Below are 22,589 nucleotides of genomic sequence, written 5' to 3' on the forward strand. Positions count from 1 at the left end.
ACACACACACCACAGTTCATCATCGTTTACAGGAAGAACTTGGCACCATGTTATACTGACGTGATTTATTGACATGAATTAGTCAGGCAGCAGCACTGGGTGGCAGGACCAGGAGGTAACATGGCTCCCAGGGTTACCAGGCCCAGCCTGAATGCACTGAAGGACTGGCCTGGACCCTAGAACTCAGGTTTGGCACCACAGACGCGCTGTTTTCAAGCCTCACCTTCATACAACATGCCACCTCCTCTACGACCAGCGACCCATTACCCACTACCACCACAGCCAGCCGTTCATTTGAATTGATTGACATTTTCTTCTACAAATCAGTTGAATAATGTTCTATTCTACACAGACATGACTTGTCAGAGGGTTTTTTGACAAGGATGGAAAAAAATAGTGTTATGACATTGGTTTCCTTGATCCAGATTAAGCCTACTCTTGGAATAAAATGACAGCATACTCATTGGAGAATTTCCATTGAAAGTGCTTTTTAGTCCAGAAAGAGGTGTAATCTGGACCCTGGACACCAGTCCACTGTGTTTTCATGTATCTAAAAAGGTGAATCTAATAAATCTGTAGGCTGAATTTCAATACAGGAATTTACTCCACTGAAATGAAATCGACCCCAGCCCTGATAACACAGGTTGCATCCTAAATGGCACCATATTCCCAATATAGTGCACTACTTTTGACCAGGGCCCTGGTGAATTGGAGAATTTCCAGTAGTGCACTATCTTGGGATTAGGGTGCCATTTGGGATACATCGGCACATAAAATCTTAGTCAATGTTCTGCTGGGTGGACTGGGAGAAGAGTTGACGGAAGTATTTGAGGATGTCCTCCCGAACCTCAGACACTGGGACCCTGGGGAACCACCTCATCACGGGCTTCCCATCCGGTCCGACCAGGAACTTCTCAAAGTTCCACTTGATGTCGTTGATCTTCAGGGGCTCCCAGAACAGCCTGTTGGTGGGGTTCTCAAAGCTGTCCCCTACTGGCGGGCAGGAGTTCTAGAAGACAGGGTTATAGGGTTAGAACAGTTCTAGAAGGCAGGGTTATTGGGTTAGAACAGTTCTAGAAGACAGGGTTATAGGGTTAGAACAGTTCTAGAAGACAGGGTTAGAACAGTTCTAGAAGAAAGGGTTAGAACAGTTCTAGAAGACAGGGTTATAGGGTTAGAACAGTTCTAGAAGACAGGGTTAGAACAATTCTAGAAGGCAGGGTTAGAACAATTCTAGAAGACAGGGTTAGAACAGTTCTAGAAGACAGGGTTATAGGGTTAGAACAGTTCTAGAAGACAGGGTTATAGGGTTAGAACAGTTCTAGAAGACAGGGTTAGAACAGTTCTAGAAGACAGGGTTATAGGGTTAGAACAGTTCTAGAAGACAGGGTTATAGTGTTAGAACAGGGTTAAAGGTTTAGAACAGTTCTAGAAGACATGGTTAGAACAGTTTGTTCTAGAAGACAGGGTTAGAACGGTTCTAGAAGACAGGGTTAGAACGGTTCTAGAAGACAGGGTTAGAACAGTTCTAGAAGACAGGGTTATAGTGTTAAGACAGGGTTAAAGGTTTAGAACAGTTCTAGAAGACATGGTTAGAACAGTTTGTTCTAGAAGACAGGGTTAGAACGGTTCTAGAAGACAGGGTTAGAACGGTTCTAGAAGACAGGGTTAGAACAGTTCTAGAAGACAGGGTTAAAGGGTTAGAACAGTTCTAGAAGACATGGTTAGAACAGTTTGTTCTAGAAGACAGGGTTAGAACGGTTCTAGAAGACAGGGTTAGAACGGTTCTAGAAGACAGGGTTAGAACGGTTCTAGAAGACAGGGTTAGAACGGTTCTAGAAGACAGGGTTAGAACAGTTCTAGAAGACAGGGTTATAGGGTTAGAACAGTTCTAGAAGACAGGGTTAGAACAGTTCTAGAAGACAGGGTTAGAACAGTTCTAGAAGACAGGGTTAAAGGGTTAGAACAGTTCTAGAAGACAGGTATATAGGGTTAGAACAGTTCTAGAAGACGGGGGGTAATAGGGTTAGAACAGTTCTAGAAGACAGGGTTAGAACAGTTCTAGAAGACAGGGTTATAGGGTTAGAACAGTACTAGAAGACAGGGTTATAGGGTTAGAACAGTACTAGAAGACAGGGTTAGAACAGTTTGTTCAGGAAGACAGGGTTAAAACAGTCCTAGAAGACAGGGTTAGAACAGTTCTGGAAGACAGGGTTAAAGGGTTAGAACAGTCCTAGAAGACAGGGTTATAAGGTTAGAACAGTTCTAGAAGACAGGGTTAGAACAGTTCTAGAGGACAGGGTTAACAATTCTAGAAGGCAGGGTTATTGGGTTAGAACAGTTCTAGAAGACAGGGTTAGAACAGTTCTAGAAGACAGGGTTAGAACAGTTCTAGAAGACAGGGTTAGAACAATTCTAGAAGACAGGGTTAGAACAATTCTAGAAGACAGGGTTAGAACAGTTCTAGAAGACAGGGTTAGAACAATTCTAGACGACAGGGTTAGAACAATTCTAGACGACAGGGTTATAGGGTTAGAACAGTTCTAGAAGACAGGGTTATTGGGTTAGAACAATACTAGAAGACAGGGTTGTAGTGTTAGAACAGTTCTAGAAGACAGGGTTAGAACTACCGTTGGGCAGGTTATGTTGTCCTATCAGAAGGATGTTACGAGAGCTACAGGAAGGATCCCAAGTTATACTCTTTTTGTCCAGAGTGCATGAGATACATGGGCTAAAAATACTGGGACAAAGGGGTGCTGTTTCGCTCTGACGCTTTTTTCTTGTTCACATTTTTGGTTAAGTATGGTTTCCCTTGGCAACCATGAATAGAGCCAGTGTTGTAGGCCTTATGACACCTGCTGAATGCCATTACAGTTGTCTGTCCATAATAAAGCACTTCTCTACTTTCTTAACAGAACTATCAACAAGCCAGGTCCTTACAGGCTCTAGTTTTCTCGAAAAATTACACCGGTCTCAGAACAGGGCAGCACAGCTGGCCCTTAGATGTACACAGAGCTAACATTAATCATATGTATGTCGATCTCTCATGGCTGAAAGTGGAAGAGAGATTGACTTCATCACTACTTGTATTTGTAAGAAGTGTTGACAAGCTGAATGCACCAAGCTGTCTGTTTAAACAACCAGCACACAGCTCAGACACCCATTCATACCCCACAAGACATGCCACCAAAGATATATTCACAATCTCCAAGTCCAGAACAGACTATGGGAGACACACAGTACTACATAGAGCCATGACAACATGGAACTCTATTCCACATCAGCTAACTGATGCAAGCGGTAAAATTAGATTTAAAAAATGACAAAATACCCCTTATGAAACAGCGGGGACTGTGAAGAGACACACACATAAGACACTCTACACAGATGTGCACATGGGTGTTGTATTGTAGATATGTTGTAGTAGAGTAGAGGCCTGAGGGAACACACTAAATGTGTTGGGTAAAATGTTATGAAATGTAATGGCATGTAATATTTTAAACTGTATATAACTGTTTTAATGTTGCTGGACAACAGGAAGAGTAGCTGCTGCCTTGGCAGGAACTAATGGGGATCCATAATAAACCCCAGGAAGAGTAGCTGCTGCCTTGGCAGGAACTAATGGGGATCCATAATAAACACCATGAAGAGTAGCTGCCTTGGCAGGAACTAATGGGGATCTATAATAAACCCCAGGAAGAGTAGCTGCTGCCTTGGCAGGAACTAATGGGGATCTATAATAAACCCCAGGAAGAGTAGCTGCTGCCTTGGCAGGAACTAACGGGGATCTATAATAAACCCCAGGAAGAGTAGCTGCTGCCTTGGCAGGAACTAACAGGGATCCATAATAAACCCCAGGAAGAGTACCTGCTGCCTTGGCAGGAACTAATGGGGATCCATAATAAACCCCAGGAAGAGTAGCTGCTGCCTTGGCAGGAACTAATGGGGATCCATGATAAACCCCAGGAAGAGTAGCTGCTGCCTTGGCAGGAACTAATGGGGATCCATAATAAACCCCAGGAAGAGTAACTGCTGCCTTGGCAGGAACTAATGGGGATTCATAATAAACCCCAGGAAGAGTAGCTGCTGCCTTGGCAGGAACTAATGGGGATCCATAATAAACACCATGAAGAGTAGCTGCCTTGGCAGGAACTAATGGGGATCTATAATAAACCCCAGGAAGAGTAGCTGCTGCCTTGGCAGGAACTAACATGGATCCATAATAAACCCCAGGAAGAGTAGCTGCTGCCTTGGCAGGAACTAACATGGATCCATAATAAACCCCAGGAAGAGTAGCTGCTGCCTTGGCAGGAACTAACAGGGATCCATAATAAACCCCAGGAAGAGTAGCTGCTGCCTTGGCAGGAACTAATGGGGATCCATAATAAACCCCAGGAAGAGTAGCTGCTGCCTTGGCAGGAACTAATGGGGATCCATAATAAACACCATGAAGAGTAGCTGCCTTGGCAGGAACTAATGGGGATCTATAATAAACCCCAGGAAGAGTAGCTGCTGCCTTGGCAGGAACTAACAGGGATCCATAATAAACCCCAGGAAGAGTACCTGCTGCCTTGGCAGGAACTAATGGGGATCCATAATAAACCCCAGGAAGAGTAGCTGCTGCCTTGGCAGGAACTAATGGGGATCCATGATAAACCCCAGGAAGAGTAGCTGCTGCCTTGGCAGGAACTAATGGGGATCCATAATAAACCCCAGGAAGAGTAGCTGCTGCCTTGGCAGGAACTAATGGGGATCCATAATAAACACCATGAAGAGTAGCTGCCTTGGCAGGAACTAATGGGGATCTATAATAAACCCCAGGAAGAGTAGCTGCTGCCTTGGCAGGAACTAATGGGGATCTATAATAAACCCCAGGAAGAGTAGCTGCTGCCTTGGCAGGAACTAACGGGGATCTATAATAAACCCCAGGAAGAGTAGCTGCTGCCTTGGCAGGAACTAACAGGGATCCATAATAAACCCCAGGAAGAGTACCTGCTGCCTTGGCAGGAACTAATGGGGATCCATAATAAACCCCAGGAAGAGTAGCTGCTGCCTTGGCAGGAACTAATGGGGATCCATGATAAACCCCAGGAAGAGTAGCTGCTGCCTTGGCAGGAACTAATGGGGATCCATAATAAACCCCAGGAAGAGTAACTGCTGCCTTGGCAGGAACTAATGGGGATTCATAATAAACCCCAGGAAGAGTAGCTGCTGCCTTGGCAGGAACTAATGGGGATCCATAATAAACACCATGAAGAGTAGCTGCCTTGGCAGGAACTAATGGGGATCTATAATAAACCCCAGGAAGAGTAGCTGCTGCCTTGGCAGGAACTAATGGGGATCTATAATAAACCCCAGGAAGAGTAGCTGCTGCCTTGGCAGGAACTAACGGGGATCTATAATAAACCCCAGGAAGAGTAGCTGCTGCCTTGGCAGGAACTAACAGGGATCCATAATAAACCCCAGGAAGAGTAGCTGCTGCCTTGGCAGGAACTAACAGGGATCCATAATAAACCCCAGGAAGAGTACCTGCTGCCTTGGCAGGAACTAATGGGGATCCATAATAAACCCCAGGAAGAGTAGCTGCTGCCTTGGCAGGAACTAATGGGGATCCATGATAAACCCCAGGAAGAGTAGCTGCTGCCTTGGCAGGAACTAATGGGGATTCATAATAAACCCCAGGAAGAGTAGCTGCTGCCTTGGCAGGAACTAATGGGGATCCATAATAAACACCATGAAGAGTAGCTGCCTTGGCAGGAACTAATGGGGATCTATAATAAACCCCAGGAAGAGTAGCTGCTGCCTTGGCAGGAACTAACATGGATCCATAATAAACCCCAGGAAGAGTAGCTGCTGCCTTGGCAGGAACTAACAGGGATCCATAATAAACCCCAGGAAGAGTAGCTGCTGCCTTGGCAGGAACTAATGGGGATCCATAATAAACACCATGAAGAGTAGCTGCCTTGGCAGGAACTAATGGGGATCTATAATAAACCCCAGGAAGAGTAGCTGCTGCCTTGGCAGGAACTAACATGGATCCATAATAAACCCCAGGAAGAGTAGCTGCTGCCTTGGCAGGAACTAACAGGGATCCATAATAAACCCCAGGAAGAGTAGCTGCTGCCTTGGCAGGAACTAACATGGATCCATAATAAACCCCAGGAAGAGTAGCTGCTGCCTTGGCAGGAACTAACAGGGATCCATAATAAACCCCAGGAAGAGTAGCTGCTGCCTTGGCAGGAACTAATGGGGATCCATAATAAACCCCAGGAAGAGTAGCTGCTGCCTTGGCAGGAACTAATGGGGATCCATAATAAACACCATGAAGAGTAGCTGCCTTGGCAGGAACTAATGGGGATCTATAATAAACCCCAGGAAGAGTAGCTGCTGCCTTGGCAGGAACTAACAGGGATCCATAATAAACCCCAGGAAGAGTACCTGCTGCCTTGGCAGGAACTAATGGGGATCCATAATAAACCCCAGGAAGAGTAGCTGCTGCCTTGGCAGGAACTAATGGGGATCCATGATAAACCCCAGGAAGAGTAGCTGCTGCCTTGGCAGGAACTAATGGGGATCCATAATAAACCCCAGGAAGAGTAACTGCTGCCTTGGCAGGAACTAATGGGGATCCATAATAAACCCCAGGAAGAGTAGCTGCTGCCTTGGCAGGAACTAATGGGGATCCATAATAAACACCATGAAGAGTAGCTGCCTTGGCAGGAACTAATGGGGATCTATAATAAACCCCAGGAAGAGTAGCTGCTGCCTTGGCAGGAACTAATGGGGATCTATAATAAACCCCAGGAAGAGTAGCTGCTGCCTTGGCAGGAACTAACGGGGATCTATAATAAACCCCAGGAAGAGTAGCTGCTGCCTTGGCAGGAACTAACAGGGATCCATAATAAACCCCAGGAAGAGTACCTGCTGCCTTGGCAGGAACTAATGGGGATCCATAATAAACCCCAGGAAGAGTAGCTGCTGCCTTGGCAGGAACTAATGGGGATCCATGATAAACCCCAGGAAGAGTAGCTGCTGCCTTGGCAGGAACTAATGGGGATCCATAATAAACCCCAGGAAGAGTAACTGCTGCCTTGGCAGGAACTAATGGGGATCCATAATAAACCCCAGGAAGAGTAGCTGCTGCCTTGGCAGGAACTAATGGGGATCCATAATAAACACCATGAAGAGTAGCTGCCTTGGCAGGAACTAATGGGGATCTATAATAAACCCCAGGAAGAGTAGCTGCTGCCTTGGCAGGAACTAACATGGATCCATAATAAACCCCAGGAAGAGTACCTGCTGCCTTGGCAGGAACTAACAGGGATCCATAATAAACCCCAGGAAGAGTAGCTGCTGCCTTGGCAGGAACTAACATGAATCCATAATAAACCCCAGGAAGAGTAGCTGCTGCCTTGGCAGGAACTAACAGGGATCCATAATAAACCCCAGGAAGAGTAGCTGCTGCCTTGGCAGGAACTAATGGGGATCCATAATAAACCCCAGGAAGAGTAGCTGCTGCCTTGGCAGGAACTAATGGGGATCCATAATAAACACCATGAAGAGTAGCTGCCTTGGCAGGAACTAATGGGGATCTATAATAAACCCCAGGAAGAGTAGCTGCTGCCTTGGCAGGAACTAACAGGGATCCATAATAAACCCCAGGAAGAGTACCTGCTGCCTTGGCAGGAACTAATGGGGATCCATAATAAACCCCAGGAAGAGTAGCTGCTGCCTTGGCAGGAACTAATGGGGATCCATGATAAACCCCAGGAAGAGTAGCTGCTGCCTTGGCAGGAACTAATGGGGATCCATAATAAACCCCAGGAAGAGTAACTGCTGCCTTGGCAGGAACTAATGGGGATCCATAATAAACCCCAGGAAGAGTAGCTGCTGCCTTGGCAGGAACTAATGGGGATCCATAATAAACACCATGAAGAGTAGCTGCCTTGGCAGGAACTAATGGGGATCTATAATAAACCCCAGGAAGAGTAGCTGCTGCCTTGGCAGGAACTAATGGGGATCCATAATAAACCCCAGGAAGAGTAGCTGCTGCCTTGGCAGGAACTAATGGGGATCCATGATAAACCCCAGGAAGAGTAGCTGCTGCCTTGGCAGGAACTAATGGGGATCCATAATAAACCCAGGAAGAGTAGCTGCTGCCTTGGGAGGAACTAATGGGGAGCCATAAGAACCCCAAATACGAAATACAAATGACCCTGTTTGTAACAGAGGTCTCTTTCCATTCATTAAATGGCGCGTGCACAGTGCACTGTTTGGATGCTGGGATTATTTGGAGAGGACGAACGTGAGCAGCCGGAGGTAGCCTACTCTTTGAAGTGATTTATTTGACAATCAGATGAAAACATCATGACTGGTTGTGTTCATGCCACAATAAAAAATGTAATACATTTGTACCATTAAATGACATGTCTTTACTGTTAGACCTATTAAACACAATGTCTGTACCCAATAGACACAGTGAATGTTACGGTATAATTATCTCTGTGTAACCCAGTTCCGTTTCTGTTACAGGTTTGATTTTGCCAGCTGTCACAGCCACAGTATCTGTCCAATAATTCAGTCAGGATTATAGTGGGAATCAGGATTATAGTGGGAATCAGGATTATAGTGGGAATCAGGATTATAGTTAGTGGGAATCAGGATTATAGTGGGAATCAGGATTATAGTGGGAATCAGGATTATAGTTAGTGGGAATCAGGATTATAGTTAGTGGGAATCAGGATTATAGTTAGTGGGAATCAGGATTATAGTGGGAATCAGGATTATAGTGGGAATCTGACCAGGTAAATCGCCCACAAAGTGTTATTGACTCCACTGTACACTAGGATTATAGTGGGAATCTGACCAGGTAAATCTCCATGACAACAATCAGTCAACTTGTTTCTGATAACTTTCCAATGCTGAAGTTTTCCAGAAGTCCTTGGTTGAAGGTTTTGGGGATTTCTGGAAAACCTGGGAATATTGAGTGCGTTTCCTGAACACTTTCTCTAAACACTTGCTTACTTTAAGGAAAGTGTAGACTCCTTGTTCTGTGTCTCCGTTCACATCCCCCCTCTGGAATAGCAGGAAGTTTGGAACAAATCCATTTCCTGGTCGGACATGCCTGGAACCCAAGGAGAGAGAGAGATACACTTATCACTGGGCTGCCTCCCAAATTGTACTATATTCCCTATATAGTCCCCTACTTTTGACAAGAGCATTATGAGGCCTGGTCAGAGCCTTATGGGTCAGATCCTTATGGGCCTGGTCAGAGCCTGGTCAGATCGTTATGGGGCCTGGTCAGATCGTTATGGGGCCTGGTCAGAGCCTTATGGGGCCTGGTCAGAGCCTTATGGGGCCTGGTCAGAGCCTCATGGGGCCTTGTCAGAGCCTGGTCAGAGCCTGGTCAGAGCCTCATGGGGCCTTGTCAGAGCCTGATGGAGCCTGGTCAGAACCTCATGGGGCCTTGTCAGAGCCTGGTCAGAGCCTGGTCAGAGACTCATGGGGCCTTGTCAGAGCCTGATGGAGCCTGGTCAGATCCGTATGGGCCCTGGTCAAAAGTAGCACGCTATTTAGGGAATAGGGTGCCATTTGGGACACGGACACTGGCTAGACATGCTTTTGAGAACTTAAAGGACCTTTTTAATGGGTGCCAAACTCACTAAGCTATTGCCCTAGATAGACAGACTATGTGACACGAACACAAACCACAACACTGTTAAGCTTCTTAAACATACAATCTCTGCTTTTACTAGAGGTTAACAACCCAGGTTATAAACCCAAATATACTGAAGGCAGACACTGATGAAACCAGGGTTAACAGTCTGGTGAACATGGGGTTTAAGCTGGCCAGGGGTAGAGTCTAAGGTGGGCTAGAGGGACCAGATACCATAGGAATGTTGCTTATTCTCAGAGCGAGCTATACTTTAGGGATCTGTATATCGCATCTCAGAAACTGATCTCCCAATCCTGGGATGTTCTTCCCAAACTAAATGAAGCTCTGTTGATTGACAGAGGATTTGCCTTTATTGGCATGACACTTGTATTAGTTTCAGTTTTATTTCACCTTCATAATAAAAACATTGGTAATGTACAGTATATCATATACATTAGACCACTTTATATGTATTTTAATGACTGTTCAATTGTTAAAGGGTCTTTGAGAGACAAACAATACTTACTTTAGAGTGGCCAGAATCTCATGATTTTCTCCTGGCTCCTGTTTTCCAAACTGATTGGAGGGGAACCCGAGAATGGTAAACCCATAATCCTTCATCTCCTCGTGTAGTGCATTCAACTCTGATTAGAACACACACACACACACACACACACACACACATACATACACACACACACACACACAGCTGGATTAAAGGTTTTATAATAGAAAGATGACACAACAACAAGATCAATCCGATAAACCCTTTTGGGTAACTTGAGGTCAAAGGGCGTATACTACAGTTCCCCTGTTCTGGTCACACATGGACTAGCCTTTGTCTTTGTTGCAGAGCACTCTAGGGGCTCCATTCCTAGGATCAGAACCGACATCTGCATTGCGGTTGTTTTTGAAATGTGTCGTGAGTTGAAACTACGTTAGCTCTGTTAAATCCACAAGCGGCTCCCGGCATTATACCAAAAGCGGACATTGCCATTGGCCGCATGGAGTCGCATTAACAGCCTTTGTTTACAATCTCCAACACTGGAATGTGAGATGTAATCTGCACCTCCATTAGGCTGATAGAAATCCTCATGATTTCGTTTAATGATTTTTCAATTAGAATGTCATTATTTCTATATAGCCTGTACACTTCCTCCTTCTGGGTGTGGCTTCCTGACAATGATTACAAGAGCAGCAGCTCACCGATCTGACAGCTCCAAAGCAGTTCCCACCTCCAACACAGCCAAAACGTCAGCTATGCGGGTGACAGCTATCGCCGGTTAACGCTTGATCAGATTGAATCTAGGCCTCAGTCAGTCAAGCCTGTTAGTCTATGTGTGGACTTGCTCATTGTAAGAGGGATTTACATGGTTGTGGGGATTAAACGAAGTGTGGGTAAGGTTGGGCTGTATCCAGATGTTCATGTTTCCTGTACCATACCAGGCTATACGGTAGTATTGAATTTGCACACAAGCGGTGCTATTAAAAAAAATTATTTATAGGCAACAGGCATCTTGATCCAGGAGGGGATTGAATGTCTGCTATAATAATCAAGAAGCTTGATCTTGACATCTAGTCACTTAGCTAGTAGGTTAGCAAAGCAGATGCATAGCTGGAGCCCTGACCTGGATATAATAGGATTAGATTATATCTATGATTATATTTAATCGATCTCTTAGTTATAAGCAGTGTCGTAGCACGCATGTGGGTATTGGAAATCATACAGCCTGGTATTTTGAAATTCCCCGGTATACGGTATAAACGGTATACCACCCAAGACTATAAGCGTGGGGCCAGTCTACTGTGAAGCCTCGAGTTAGCCTACTGCATTTAGCTAACTCCACTGTTAGCCTACTGCATTCTGCTAACTCTACTGTTAGCCTACTGCAGTTAGCTAACTCCACTGTTAGCCTACTGCAGTTAGCTAACTCCACTGTTAGCCTACTGCAGTTAGCTAACTCCGCTGTTAGCCTACTGCAGTTAGCTAACTCCGCTGTTAGCCTACTGCAGTTAGCTAACTCCGCTGTTAGCCTACTGCAGCTTGCTAACTCCACTGTTAGCCTACTGCAGCTTGCTAACTCCACTGTTAGCCTACTGCAGCTTGCTAACTCCACTGTTAGCCTACTGCAGCTTGCTAACTCCACTGTTAGCCTACTGCAGTTTGCTAACTCCACTGTTAGCCTACTGCAGTTTGCTAACTTCACTGTTAGCCTACTGCAGCTTGCTAACTCCACTGTTAGCCTACTGCAGCTTGCTAACTCCACTGTTAGCCTACTGCAGCTTGCTAACTCCACTGTTAGCCTACTGCAGCTTGCTAACTCCACTGTTAGCCTACTGCAGCTTGCTAACTCCACTGTTAGCCTACTGCAGCTTGCTAACTCCACTGTTAGCCTACTGTTATAATGTTAGTCTTAAACCAGACAGTCTTACCCAGGTACTGGAAGGTGAGTCCTCAGTAAGTGGCTACGTTGACGAAGAGGACGGTCTTCCCCATGTACTCACTGAGGGAGACTGAACGACTCCCATTCAGTGTCTTAGCTTTGTAGTTATAGATCGTGCCATCTTTAGATGGGTCACACACCTGAGGATCAACACACACACACACACACACATTTAAACGGGTTATGCATATTCTCTGCTGTATAGCCATTTTCCCTGAAGTGTGTTTATTTATGCATATACTTTCTTGTGGTGCTATCAGCTGTTCGTCTCGTCTTTAGAAAATAGGTCAAAACACATAGAACCAGTTTTCAATCTTCAACAAAAATCTAAACTAATCAATGACATCCAATAGTGATATATGTGCCTCCTAATTGACCAAGAATGTAACCACTAGTATTCTACTTTCTTTACATAATGAATAATGTGTATTTATCTGTCTAGGGTCGTCCTTGACTAAAATACATCTTGGTCAACCGAGTGTCGTCTGTTCTTTCGACCAATAGATTTTCCCACATATATATATACACCCCTATGTGTTTTATGATATAGGCACTGAGCTTGTCTGATGCTTTAAACCAGGGGATGTCAAACTCATTCCATGGAGAGCCTAGTGTCTGCTGGTTTTTGTTTTTTCCTTTCAATTAAGACTTAGACAACCAGGTGATTTCCTTACTAATCAGTGACCTTAATTCATCAAATCAACCGCAAGGGAAGACCGAAAACCCGCAGACACTTGGCCCTTGACCGAATGACACGCACTTTCAGCACGTTGGATGAAATAATAAAGACATAAATGACTCAAGAGGGAGCCAGAGATCAAGATAACCAGAAGAAGAAAAGGGTATTCACAACCCCCCCACCCCCCCCTCCCGCTGCTGCTGGCCTGTCAATAAGATCCTGAAGGTGCGGGTAATAGGCTACACTAGGGGTCGGCAACCTTTTTCATGTGGAATGCCAATTTATCTTACCATTTCTACCAAACCAGTTATGATGTTCATGTGCACATTTTCGTTGAACAATTTAATTTAAATTATAATAACGTATCTGTTCTATTGCCAACTAGGTCAAATTAGCCTACATAAAGCCAACAAATAAAAATATTGCAAGTAGAAAATATATCCTATAAATCACACTGGCTAAGCATGGGGGTTTGTTCATTTTCTTCAACTGCATTTATCTCTCTACTCCTGTCTGCAATGAACTTGAAACATTGTATCAACTATCAACTGGGTCTGGCTTGAGCTAGGCTATCGAACTTGCAACATTGTATTCTGGGCCCTCAAAGTTGCCCTCTGTAACGGCTTTATTCTTCCTCTTCTGAGGAGGAGGAGTAGGAAGGATCTGAGGACCAAAATGCAGCGTGGTATGTATCCATAATGTAATTTAATGAGAATGAATACAGAATACAAAAAGAACAAGAGATACAAAATGAAAACCGAAACAGTCCCGAATGGTGCAAACACTGAAACGGAAAATATATCACCCAGGAAACACATGTGGGAAAAGGCTACCTAAGTATGATTCTCAATCAGAGACAACTAACGACACCTGCCTCTGATTGAGAACCATACCGGGGTACATGGCACCAGCCCTACGCATGGTGTCCCAATCCCTGCCAATGAAAAACATCCTCACAGCATGATGCTGCCACCATCATGCTTCACTGTAGGGATGGTGTTCTTGGGGTGATGAGAGGTGTTGAGTTTGCGCCAGACATAGTATTTTCCTTGATGGCCAAAAAACAAAATCTGAGTACCTTCTTTCATATGTTTGGGGAGTCTCCAACATGCCTTTTGGCGAACACCAAACATGTCTGCTTATTTTTTTATGGCCACTCTTCCGTAAAGCCCAGCTCTGTGGAGTGTACGGCTTAAAGTGGTCCTACGGACAGATACTCCAATCTCCGCCGTGGAGCTTTGCAGCTCCTTCTGGGTTATCTTTAGTCTCTTTGTTGCCTCTCTGATTAATGCCCTCCTTGCCTGGTCCGAGAGTTTTGGTGGGCGGCCCTCTTTTGGCAGGTTTGTTGTGGTGCCATATTCTTTCCATTTTTTAATAATGGATTTAATGGTGCTCCGTGGGATGTTCAAAGTTTCGGTTATTTTTTTATAACCCAACCCTGATCTGTACTTCTCCACAACTTTTTCCCTGACCTGTTTGGAGAGCTCCTTGGTCTTCATAGTCCCGCTTGCTTGGTGGTGCCCCTTGCTTAGTGGTGTTGCAGACTCTGGGGCCTTTCAGAACAAGTGTATATATACTGAGATCATGTGACATATCATGTGGCACTTAGATTACACACAGGTGAACTTTATTTAACTAATTATGTGACTTCTGAAGGTAATTGTTTGCATGAGATCTTATTTAGGGGCTTCATAGCAAAGGGGGTGAATACATATTTCCAAATACATACTCCCACTTTTTCTATTTTTTCTCATTTTTTTCATTTCACTTCACCAATTTGGACTATTTTGTGTATGTCCATTACATGTATGTCCATTACATCCAAATAAAAATCCATTTAAATTACAGGTTGTAATGCAACAAAATAGGAAAAAACACCAAGGGGATGAATACTTTTGCAAGGCACTGTAGGTTGTGAGCTCAAAAGTGTCCACAATGAGAATGGTAAAGGACTGTAGGCTATATATATATATATATATATATATATATATATACAAAAGTATGTGGACACCCCTTCAAATTAGTGGATTATAATATTTCAGGTGTAAAAACAAATGCACACCGCCATGCAATCTCCATAGACAAACATTGGCAGTAAAATGGACTTACTGAAGAGCTCAGTGACTTTGAATGTGGCACCATCATACAATGCCACCTTTCCAACAAGTCAGTTTGTCAAATTTCTGCCCCGCTAGAGCTGTCCGGGTCAACTGTAAGTGCTGTTATTGTGAAGTGGAAACGTCTAGGAGCAACAACGGCTCAGCCGCGAAGTGGTAGTCCACACAAGCTCCCAGAACGGTACCGTTCTTTGGACTCCGGAGCAGTGGAAACGGGTTCTCTGTCTGGAGTGATGAATCGCGCTTCACCATCTGGCAGTCTGACGGATGAATCTGGGTTTGGCGGATGCCAGGAGAACGCTACCTACCCAAATGCATAGTGCCAACTGTAAAGTTTGGTGGATGAATCATGTCTGGGGCTGTTTTCCATGGTTTGGGAAGTCTTTACGCTACAACATACAATCACATTCTAGACGATTCTGTGCTTCCAACATTGTGGCAACAGTTTGGGGAAGGCCCTTTCCTGTTTCAGCATGACAATGCCCCCGTGCACAAAGCTTGGTCCATACAGAAATGGATTGTTGAGATCAGTGTGGAAGAACTTGACTGGCCTGCACAGAGACATGACCTCAACACCATCAAACACCTGTGTGATGAATTGGAACGGTGACTGCTAGCCAGGCCTAATCGCCCAACATCAGTGCCTAACCTCACTAATGCTTGTGGCTGAATGGAAGCAAGTCCCACCAGTAATGTTCCAGCATCAAGTGGAAAGCCTTCCCAGAAGAGTGGAGGCTGTTATAGCAGCAAAGGGGGGACCAATACCATTTTAATGCCCACGATATTTGAATGAGATGTTCGACGAGCAGGTGTCCACATACTTTGGTCATGTAGTGTATATTGGATAAATTACGTAACCAAACAAACATTGTAGATTCACACAATTAAGTTATGAAACAATGAATGCGAGTGAAATGACGGGAGAAAGCGCACTCTGGAGAGAGACGTGCCTTGCGCATCTTAGCCGCACTCACTTTATTGACTCAACATTATAAATTATACCCAAGGAAAATTATTTTCACACACAGGCTTACTGTAGGCCTAAGGAATACTCTCACAAACGGTGTCAGGTCCAAAGCAGTAGTCACTTATGGAAAAGCAATGCAATTGAGAAACGAGTGCAATTTCACTTATTTGATCAATTTGATCAAATAACTTGGCTACCAAGACAAATAGTCTCGCGGCACGCGTGGTGCTTCACGGACTGTTCCATACGCAATGGATTAGTCCACTGAGACAGGCGCAAATCTGTCAGGAAAGGTATCTCATGTGTCATGAAAAATAAAATAAATTGCGACTGCTTGACAACAACAAAAAAATCTCAGTCGGCCAACAGTTTATTGACCAAATAATCAACTAGTCGACTAAACAGGGTCAGCCCTAATTGTATCTGTCGGATGGTGTTTTTGTTTTTTTTACGATTCTCAGGTGGTCAGTGGTTTTCTGGAAACGTCCATTCCAACGACGTGTCACTTACAATGATAGTAAGATAACAGCCGAGTTTTGCGTAATGGTTCGCGTGACGCTCCAAGGATAAGTCAATGTTTAGTCCCCCGATAGAAATAATAAATTTAACAGCAACCACTGGATTGTGAAATAAACAGAATCATAACTGACTACACCAAAACGATAAAAACAAAGTGCCACCTGTAATATACTAGCCTATGTAGCAATTTAGTTCTCCCAACCATATTTTTCAAATGAAATTATATTGTGTCAATCATAATATCACTAGGCTATATAATATATTAATCAATTTACAGAATGGAATTACCTGACTGAGTGAGTAGCCTGCAGCCCAGGGCTTTAACAGCCCCAGTAGAACCAGAGGTAGGACCCACATACTCTCCTGCATGCCCCGCATCGTGAAAGTGAGAGGGACCTGTCTGCTCCTTCTCCTTCCCCTGGGATCTGGTTAATCATCTATTCAGTGTGCTCTCTCCACGCAGTGACAACAAGCTGACGCACATTTCACTCTCAGCCAATACAAAGCCAGAGCCCAGTCTCCAATGTTTGTTTTTTCTCTCACTGGGGTTCGTGTTGTTATTTATCACTTTTATAGTGCTGAAGACTGCCTTTTGACATAGAGTAGACATCCAAAGAGGTCAGTCGCCACACACACTGACAAATGACAAAATAGATATCGAGAGAGGTCAGTCACCACACGCTATTCACAGCAGCACATCAGCAGTTATTTTTAGTCTTTTCTCTTCTAATCAAAATATGATGTCTATCATCATCACCATGTTTGATGTGGCAGAGATACATTTACAATTAATTAATTCTACTAAATAAGCAACCATAATGTGTTGGGAGAAGTAGGCCTACCATAATGTGTTGGGAGAAGTAGACCTACCATAATGTGTTGGGAGAAGTAGGCCAACCATAATGTGTTGGGAGAAGTAGGACTACCATAATGTGTTGGGAGAAGTAGGCCTACCATAATGTGTTGGGAGAAGTAGACCTACCATAATGTGTTGGGAGAAGTAGGCCTACCATAATGTGTTGGGAGAAGTAGGCCTACCATAATGTGTTGGGAGAAGTAGACCTACCATAATGTGTTGGGAGAAGTAGGCCTACCATAATGTGTTGGGAGAAGTAGACCTACCATAATGTGTTGGGAGAAGTAGGCCTACCAGAATGTGTTGGGAGAAGTAGGCCTACCAGAATGTGTTGGGAGAAGTAGACCTACCATAATGTGTTGGGAGAAGTAGGCCTACCATAATTGTGTTGGGAGAAGTAGGCCTACCATAATTGTGTTGGGAGAAGTAGGCCTACCATAATTGTGTTGGGAGAAGTAGGCCAACCATAATGTGTTGGGAGAAGTAGGCCTACCATAATGTGTTGGGAGAAGTAGGCCTACCATAATGTGTTGGGAGAAGTAGGCCTACCATAATGTGTTGGGAGAAGTAGGCCTACCATAATGTGTTGGGAGAAGTAGACCTACCATAATGTGTTGGGAGAAGTAGGCCTACCAGAATGTGTTGGGAGAAGTAGGCCTACCATAATGTATTGGCAGAAGTAGGCCAACCATAATGTGTTGGGAGAAGTAGGCCTACCAGAATGTGTTGGGAGAAGTAGGCCTACCAGAATGTGTTGGGAGAAGTAGGCCAACCATAATGTGTTGGGAGAAGTAGACCTACCAGAATGTGTTGGGAGAAGTAGGCCTACCATAATGTGTTGGGAGAAGTAGGCCTACCATAATGTGTTGGGAGAAGTAGGCCTACCATAATGTGTTGGGAGAAGTAGGCCTACCATAATGTGTTGGGAGAAGTAGACCTACCAGAATGTGTTGGGAGAAGTAGACCTACCAGAATGTGTTGGGAGAAGTAGGCCTACCATAATGTGTTGGGAGAAGTAGGCCTACCATAATGTGTTGGGAGAAGTAGGCCTACCATAATGTGTTGGGAGAAGTAGGCCTACCATAATGTGTTGGGAGAAGTAGACCTACCATAATGTGTTGGGAGAAGTAGGCCTACCAGAATACATCATGTCACTAATGTCTTGCCAACATGGCAAAATAAATAAATATATATATTTAACTGCCTCCTTCAGTTTTCTGCTGTTACCATGGTGAGCTGAGCCTATTGGATGTTTCTAGAACATTTGTTAGGTATGGGCAAATGTTCTCATTAGACAAAAAACTGCCCAGTCATGGTGATGATTATAGATTGTTTGTATAGAACATTTGTCTGTTATTGCAAGAACATTCTTAAGAACACATTTAGCTCAGTTCTTTAAAAGGTTCCTAAAATGTTTCATTATGTTTTGGGAACAGTTTGGTGAGAACAATGTGGGGACATCACAAAATATATGTTCCCAAAACACAAAAAAAACGATCCAGTTTCTTTTAGGGTGCAAAAAAAAACATTCACCTGACTTTACAAGAACGTTTCCAGAACACATGTTCTCAGTCTTTAAAAGGTTCCCAGAATGTTGTTTCATTCGTTTGTGGGAATATGTGGACATGACGACGAGATTGTTCCCAAAACACGATGGACATTTGGACAGCATTTAATCCTACAAACAAAAAACATATTTTCCTTTACACTTCATATATTGACGATCTGTACATAGGGTTTAAACCTGCAATGTTTGGTCCCAAGCCAGGTCTTTCATCCTCTGCGCCACCAGGGAAGCTTCTTTTTTCATTATGGCAGATCATGAATTCCATGCGTATTTTTTTGCCTTCGGAGCCTTCTCCGAAGGCAAATGACTAACCCAGGGAAATACTGGTTTTTGGGTTATTCACTATCATTTCAGTTATTCACTATAATTTCATTTATTCACTATAACTATCATTTTACCCACCCATGTTTATAAGGTATTTTATTTAACTAGGTTAAGAACAAATTATTATTTACAATGATGGCCTACGAACACTGCCTCGTTCAGTGGCAAAACGACAGATTTTTTTTTTTTTTTTTTACCTTGTCACCTCGGAGATTCGATCTTGCAACATTTCACTCTAACCACTAGGCTACCTGCCGTATTCAATACTACGAGTGCTGATCTAGATCACTTCAGCTCGCGAAAACCTTTCTTCTCCGTATGTAGTGTTTTCAGCGGTGACAGCCGCCCACGGCTACAGTTGGTGTAATATATTTTTTACTTTAAAGATGATTTTGAACTACAATTCAGACGGTGTGTTTTTTAACGTTTAGAAATGTCAATAATCATCGTTTTCAAACTGGTTTTCGAATGTGATGATTTCAAAATAATCTTTAAAGTAAAAATATATTACACCAACTGTAGCAGTTTGGCACAGATTCATATACTGTGTGTGCCTCCAGTTGGCTAGAAAGCTAATTAGCACTGATGGCTGCCTGTGTCTTCCTTAAACAAGTGATGTAAACATGGAGTTATCGCTGTGTTGGTACACTAACCCCACTAACCCTAACCCCACTAACCCTAACCCCACTAACACTAACCCCACTAACACTAACCCCACTAACCCTAACCCCACTAACCCTAACCCCACTAACACTAACCCCACTAACACTAACCCCACTAACACTAACCCCACTAACACTAACCCCACTAACACTAACCCCACTAACACTAACCCCACTAACCCTAACCCCACTAACATTAACCCCACTAACCCTAACCCCACTAACCCTAACCCCACTAACACTAACCCCACTAACCCTAACCCCACTAACCCTAACCCCACTAACACTAACCCCACTAACCCTAACTCCACTAACACTAACCCCACTAACCCTAACCCCACTAACACTAACCCCACTAAGCCTAACCCCACTAACACTAACCCCACTAACCCTAACCCCACTAACACTAACCCCACTAACCCTAACCCCACTAACCCTAACCCCACTAACCCTAACCCCACTAACACTAACCCCACTAACCCTAACCCCACTAACCCTAACCCCACAAACCCTAACCCCACTAACCCTATGTGTAGTAATTTAAGTAATTTAACCTTTTGCTAATGTGAAAGATATGATCCTTATGTTTCCCGAAACCGTACCCACCAATTAGGCCTTTATGGTAGAGTGGCCAGATGGAAGCCACTCCTCAGTAGAAGGCACATATAACAGCCCACTTGGAGTTTACCAAAAGGCATCTAAAGGACTCTCATACCCTGAGAAACAAGATTCTCTGGTCTGATGAAACCAAGACTCTTTGGCCTGAATGCCAAGTGTCACATCTGGAGGACACCTGGCACCATCCCTATGGTGAAGCATGGTGGTGGCAGCATCATGCTGTGGGGATGTTTTTCAGCGGCAGGGACTGGGAGACTAGTCAGGATCGAGGGAAAGATGAACGGAGAAAAGTACAGAGAAATCCTTGATGACAACCTGCTCCAGAGCGCTCAGGACCTCAGACTGGGGCGAAGGTTCACCTTCCAACAGGACAATGACCCTAAGCACACAGCCAAGATAACGCAGGAGTGGCTTTGAGACAAGTATCTGAATGTCCTTGAGTGGCCCAGCCAGAGCCTGGACTTGAACCCGATCTCTGGAGAGACCTGGAAATAGCTGTGCAGCGACGATCCCCATCCAACCTGACAGAGCTTGAGAGGATCTGCAGAGAAGAATGGCAGAATCATATGAATACAAGTTGTTTAAAGGAAACCCTATCAAACTAACTAACACATTTCATAAGACGTTCAACACGCGATGAAGAAAAGAGTACAGAGATGAGGACCGATGCAAAGCCAAGTGTACAGAGAGAGATAAGAGAGAGTGAAAGGGATCAGAGGAAAAGTCCAATTGTACACACACACTGACAGACAGGACAGACAGAGAGACAGAGAGACAGAGACAGAGAGAGACAGAGAGACATAGACAGAGACAGAGAGAGACAGAGAGAGAGAGAGAGAGAGCGAGAGAGACAGAGACTTGACACATTGGAAAGAATTAACAAAAAAACAGAGCAAACTAGAATGTTATTTGGCCCTACACAGAGAGTACACAGCGGCAGAATACCTGACCACTGTGACTGACCCAAAATTAAGGAAAGCTTTGACTATGTACAGACTCAGTGAGCATAGCCTTGCTATTGAGAAAGGCCGCCGTAGGCAGACATGGCTCTCAAGAGAAGACAGGCTATGTGCTCACTGCCCACAAAATGAGGTGGAAACTCAGCTGCACTTCCTAACCTCCTGCCCAATGTATGACCATATTAGAGAGACATATTTCCCTCAGATTACACAGATCCACAAAGAATTCGAAAACAAATCCAATTTTGAAAAACTCCCATATCTACTGGGTGAAATTCCACAGTAGCAAGATTTGTGACCTGTTGCCACGAGAAAAGGGCAACCAGTGAAGAACACACACCATTGTAAATACAACCCATATCTATGCTTATTTATTTTATCTTGTGTCCTTTACCATTTGTACATTGTTAAAACACTGTATATATATATAATATGACATTTGTAATGTCTTTATTGGTTTGAAACTTCTGTATGTGTGATGTTTACTGTTAATTTTTATTGTTTATTTCACTTTATATATTCACTTTATATATTGTCTACCTCACTTGCTTTGGCAATGTTAACACGTTTCCCATGCCAATAAAGCCCTTGAATTGAATTGAATTGACAGAGAGACAGAGAGAGAGAGAGAGACAGAGAGACAGAGACAGAGAGACAGAGAGAGAGACAGAGAGAGAGACAGAGAGACAGAGAGAGACAGAGACAGAAGCATTACCACTCCTTAGTGCATCCAGCCAATACTCTTGGGTAGTACATATAGGCTGAGTACGACAGAAAGGCTCCTCCAACATGCATTTTCATTTATTTAAAGCTGCATTTCCCTCCAGCCTTTAACAACGTTCCACCCATGTAAGAGAGAACTGCCTTCCCCTTGTTGAGTGAAACGTGAGGAATGGGAGCACTGCAGTTACTCTGTCTGGACCCCCCCGTCCCCCCATCCCCTCTCCTCCTGCTCCAGTCCTCCATGCCTTCACTGCAGTTACTCTGTCTGGACCCCCCGTCCCCCCATCCCCTCTCCTCCTGCTCCAGTCCTCCATGCCTTCACTGCAGTTACTCTGTCTGGACCCCCCGTCCCCCATCCCCTCTCCTCTTGCTCCAGTCCTCCATGCCTTCACTGCAGTTACTCTGTCTGGACCCCCCGTCCCCCCATCCCCTCTCCTCCTGCTCCAGTCCTCCATGCCTTCACTGCAGTTACTCTGTCTGGACCCCCCCGTCCCCCCAT

The 22,589-nt window shown here is 44.4% G+C and overlaps 1 protein-coding gene across 1 annotated transcript; it reads right to left on the reverse strand.

The window, feature by feature from the left end:
* Window positions 1–50: 50 nt before the first annotated feature.
* Window positions 51–16,817, reverse strand: LOC115115624 (glutathione peroxidase 3-like). Its single transcript, XM_029644116.2, has 5 exons — window positions 16,670–16,817; window positions 12,089–12,239; window positions 10,182–10,299; window positions 9,025–9,124; window positions 51–1,009 (listed from the first exon to the last, which is right to left on the reverse strand). Exons 1-5 carry the CDS (start codon window positions 16,757–16,759, stop codon window positions 779–781), a joined length of 690 nt encoding a protein of 229 aa, XP_029499976.1. The 5' UTR covers window positions 16,760–16,817; the 3' UTR covers window positions 51–778.
* Window positions 16,818–22,589: the final 5,772 nt, after the last annotated feature.

This window comes from Oncorhynchus nerka, linkage group LG5 (genome assembly GCF_034236695.1).
Source record: "Oncorhynchus nerka isolate Pitt River linkage group LG5, Oner_Uvic_2.0, whole genome shotgun sequence".
NCBI lineage: Eukaryota > Metazoa > Chordata > Actinopteri > Salmoniformes > Salmonidae > Oncorhynchus > Oncorhynchus nerka.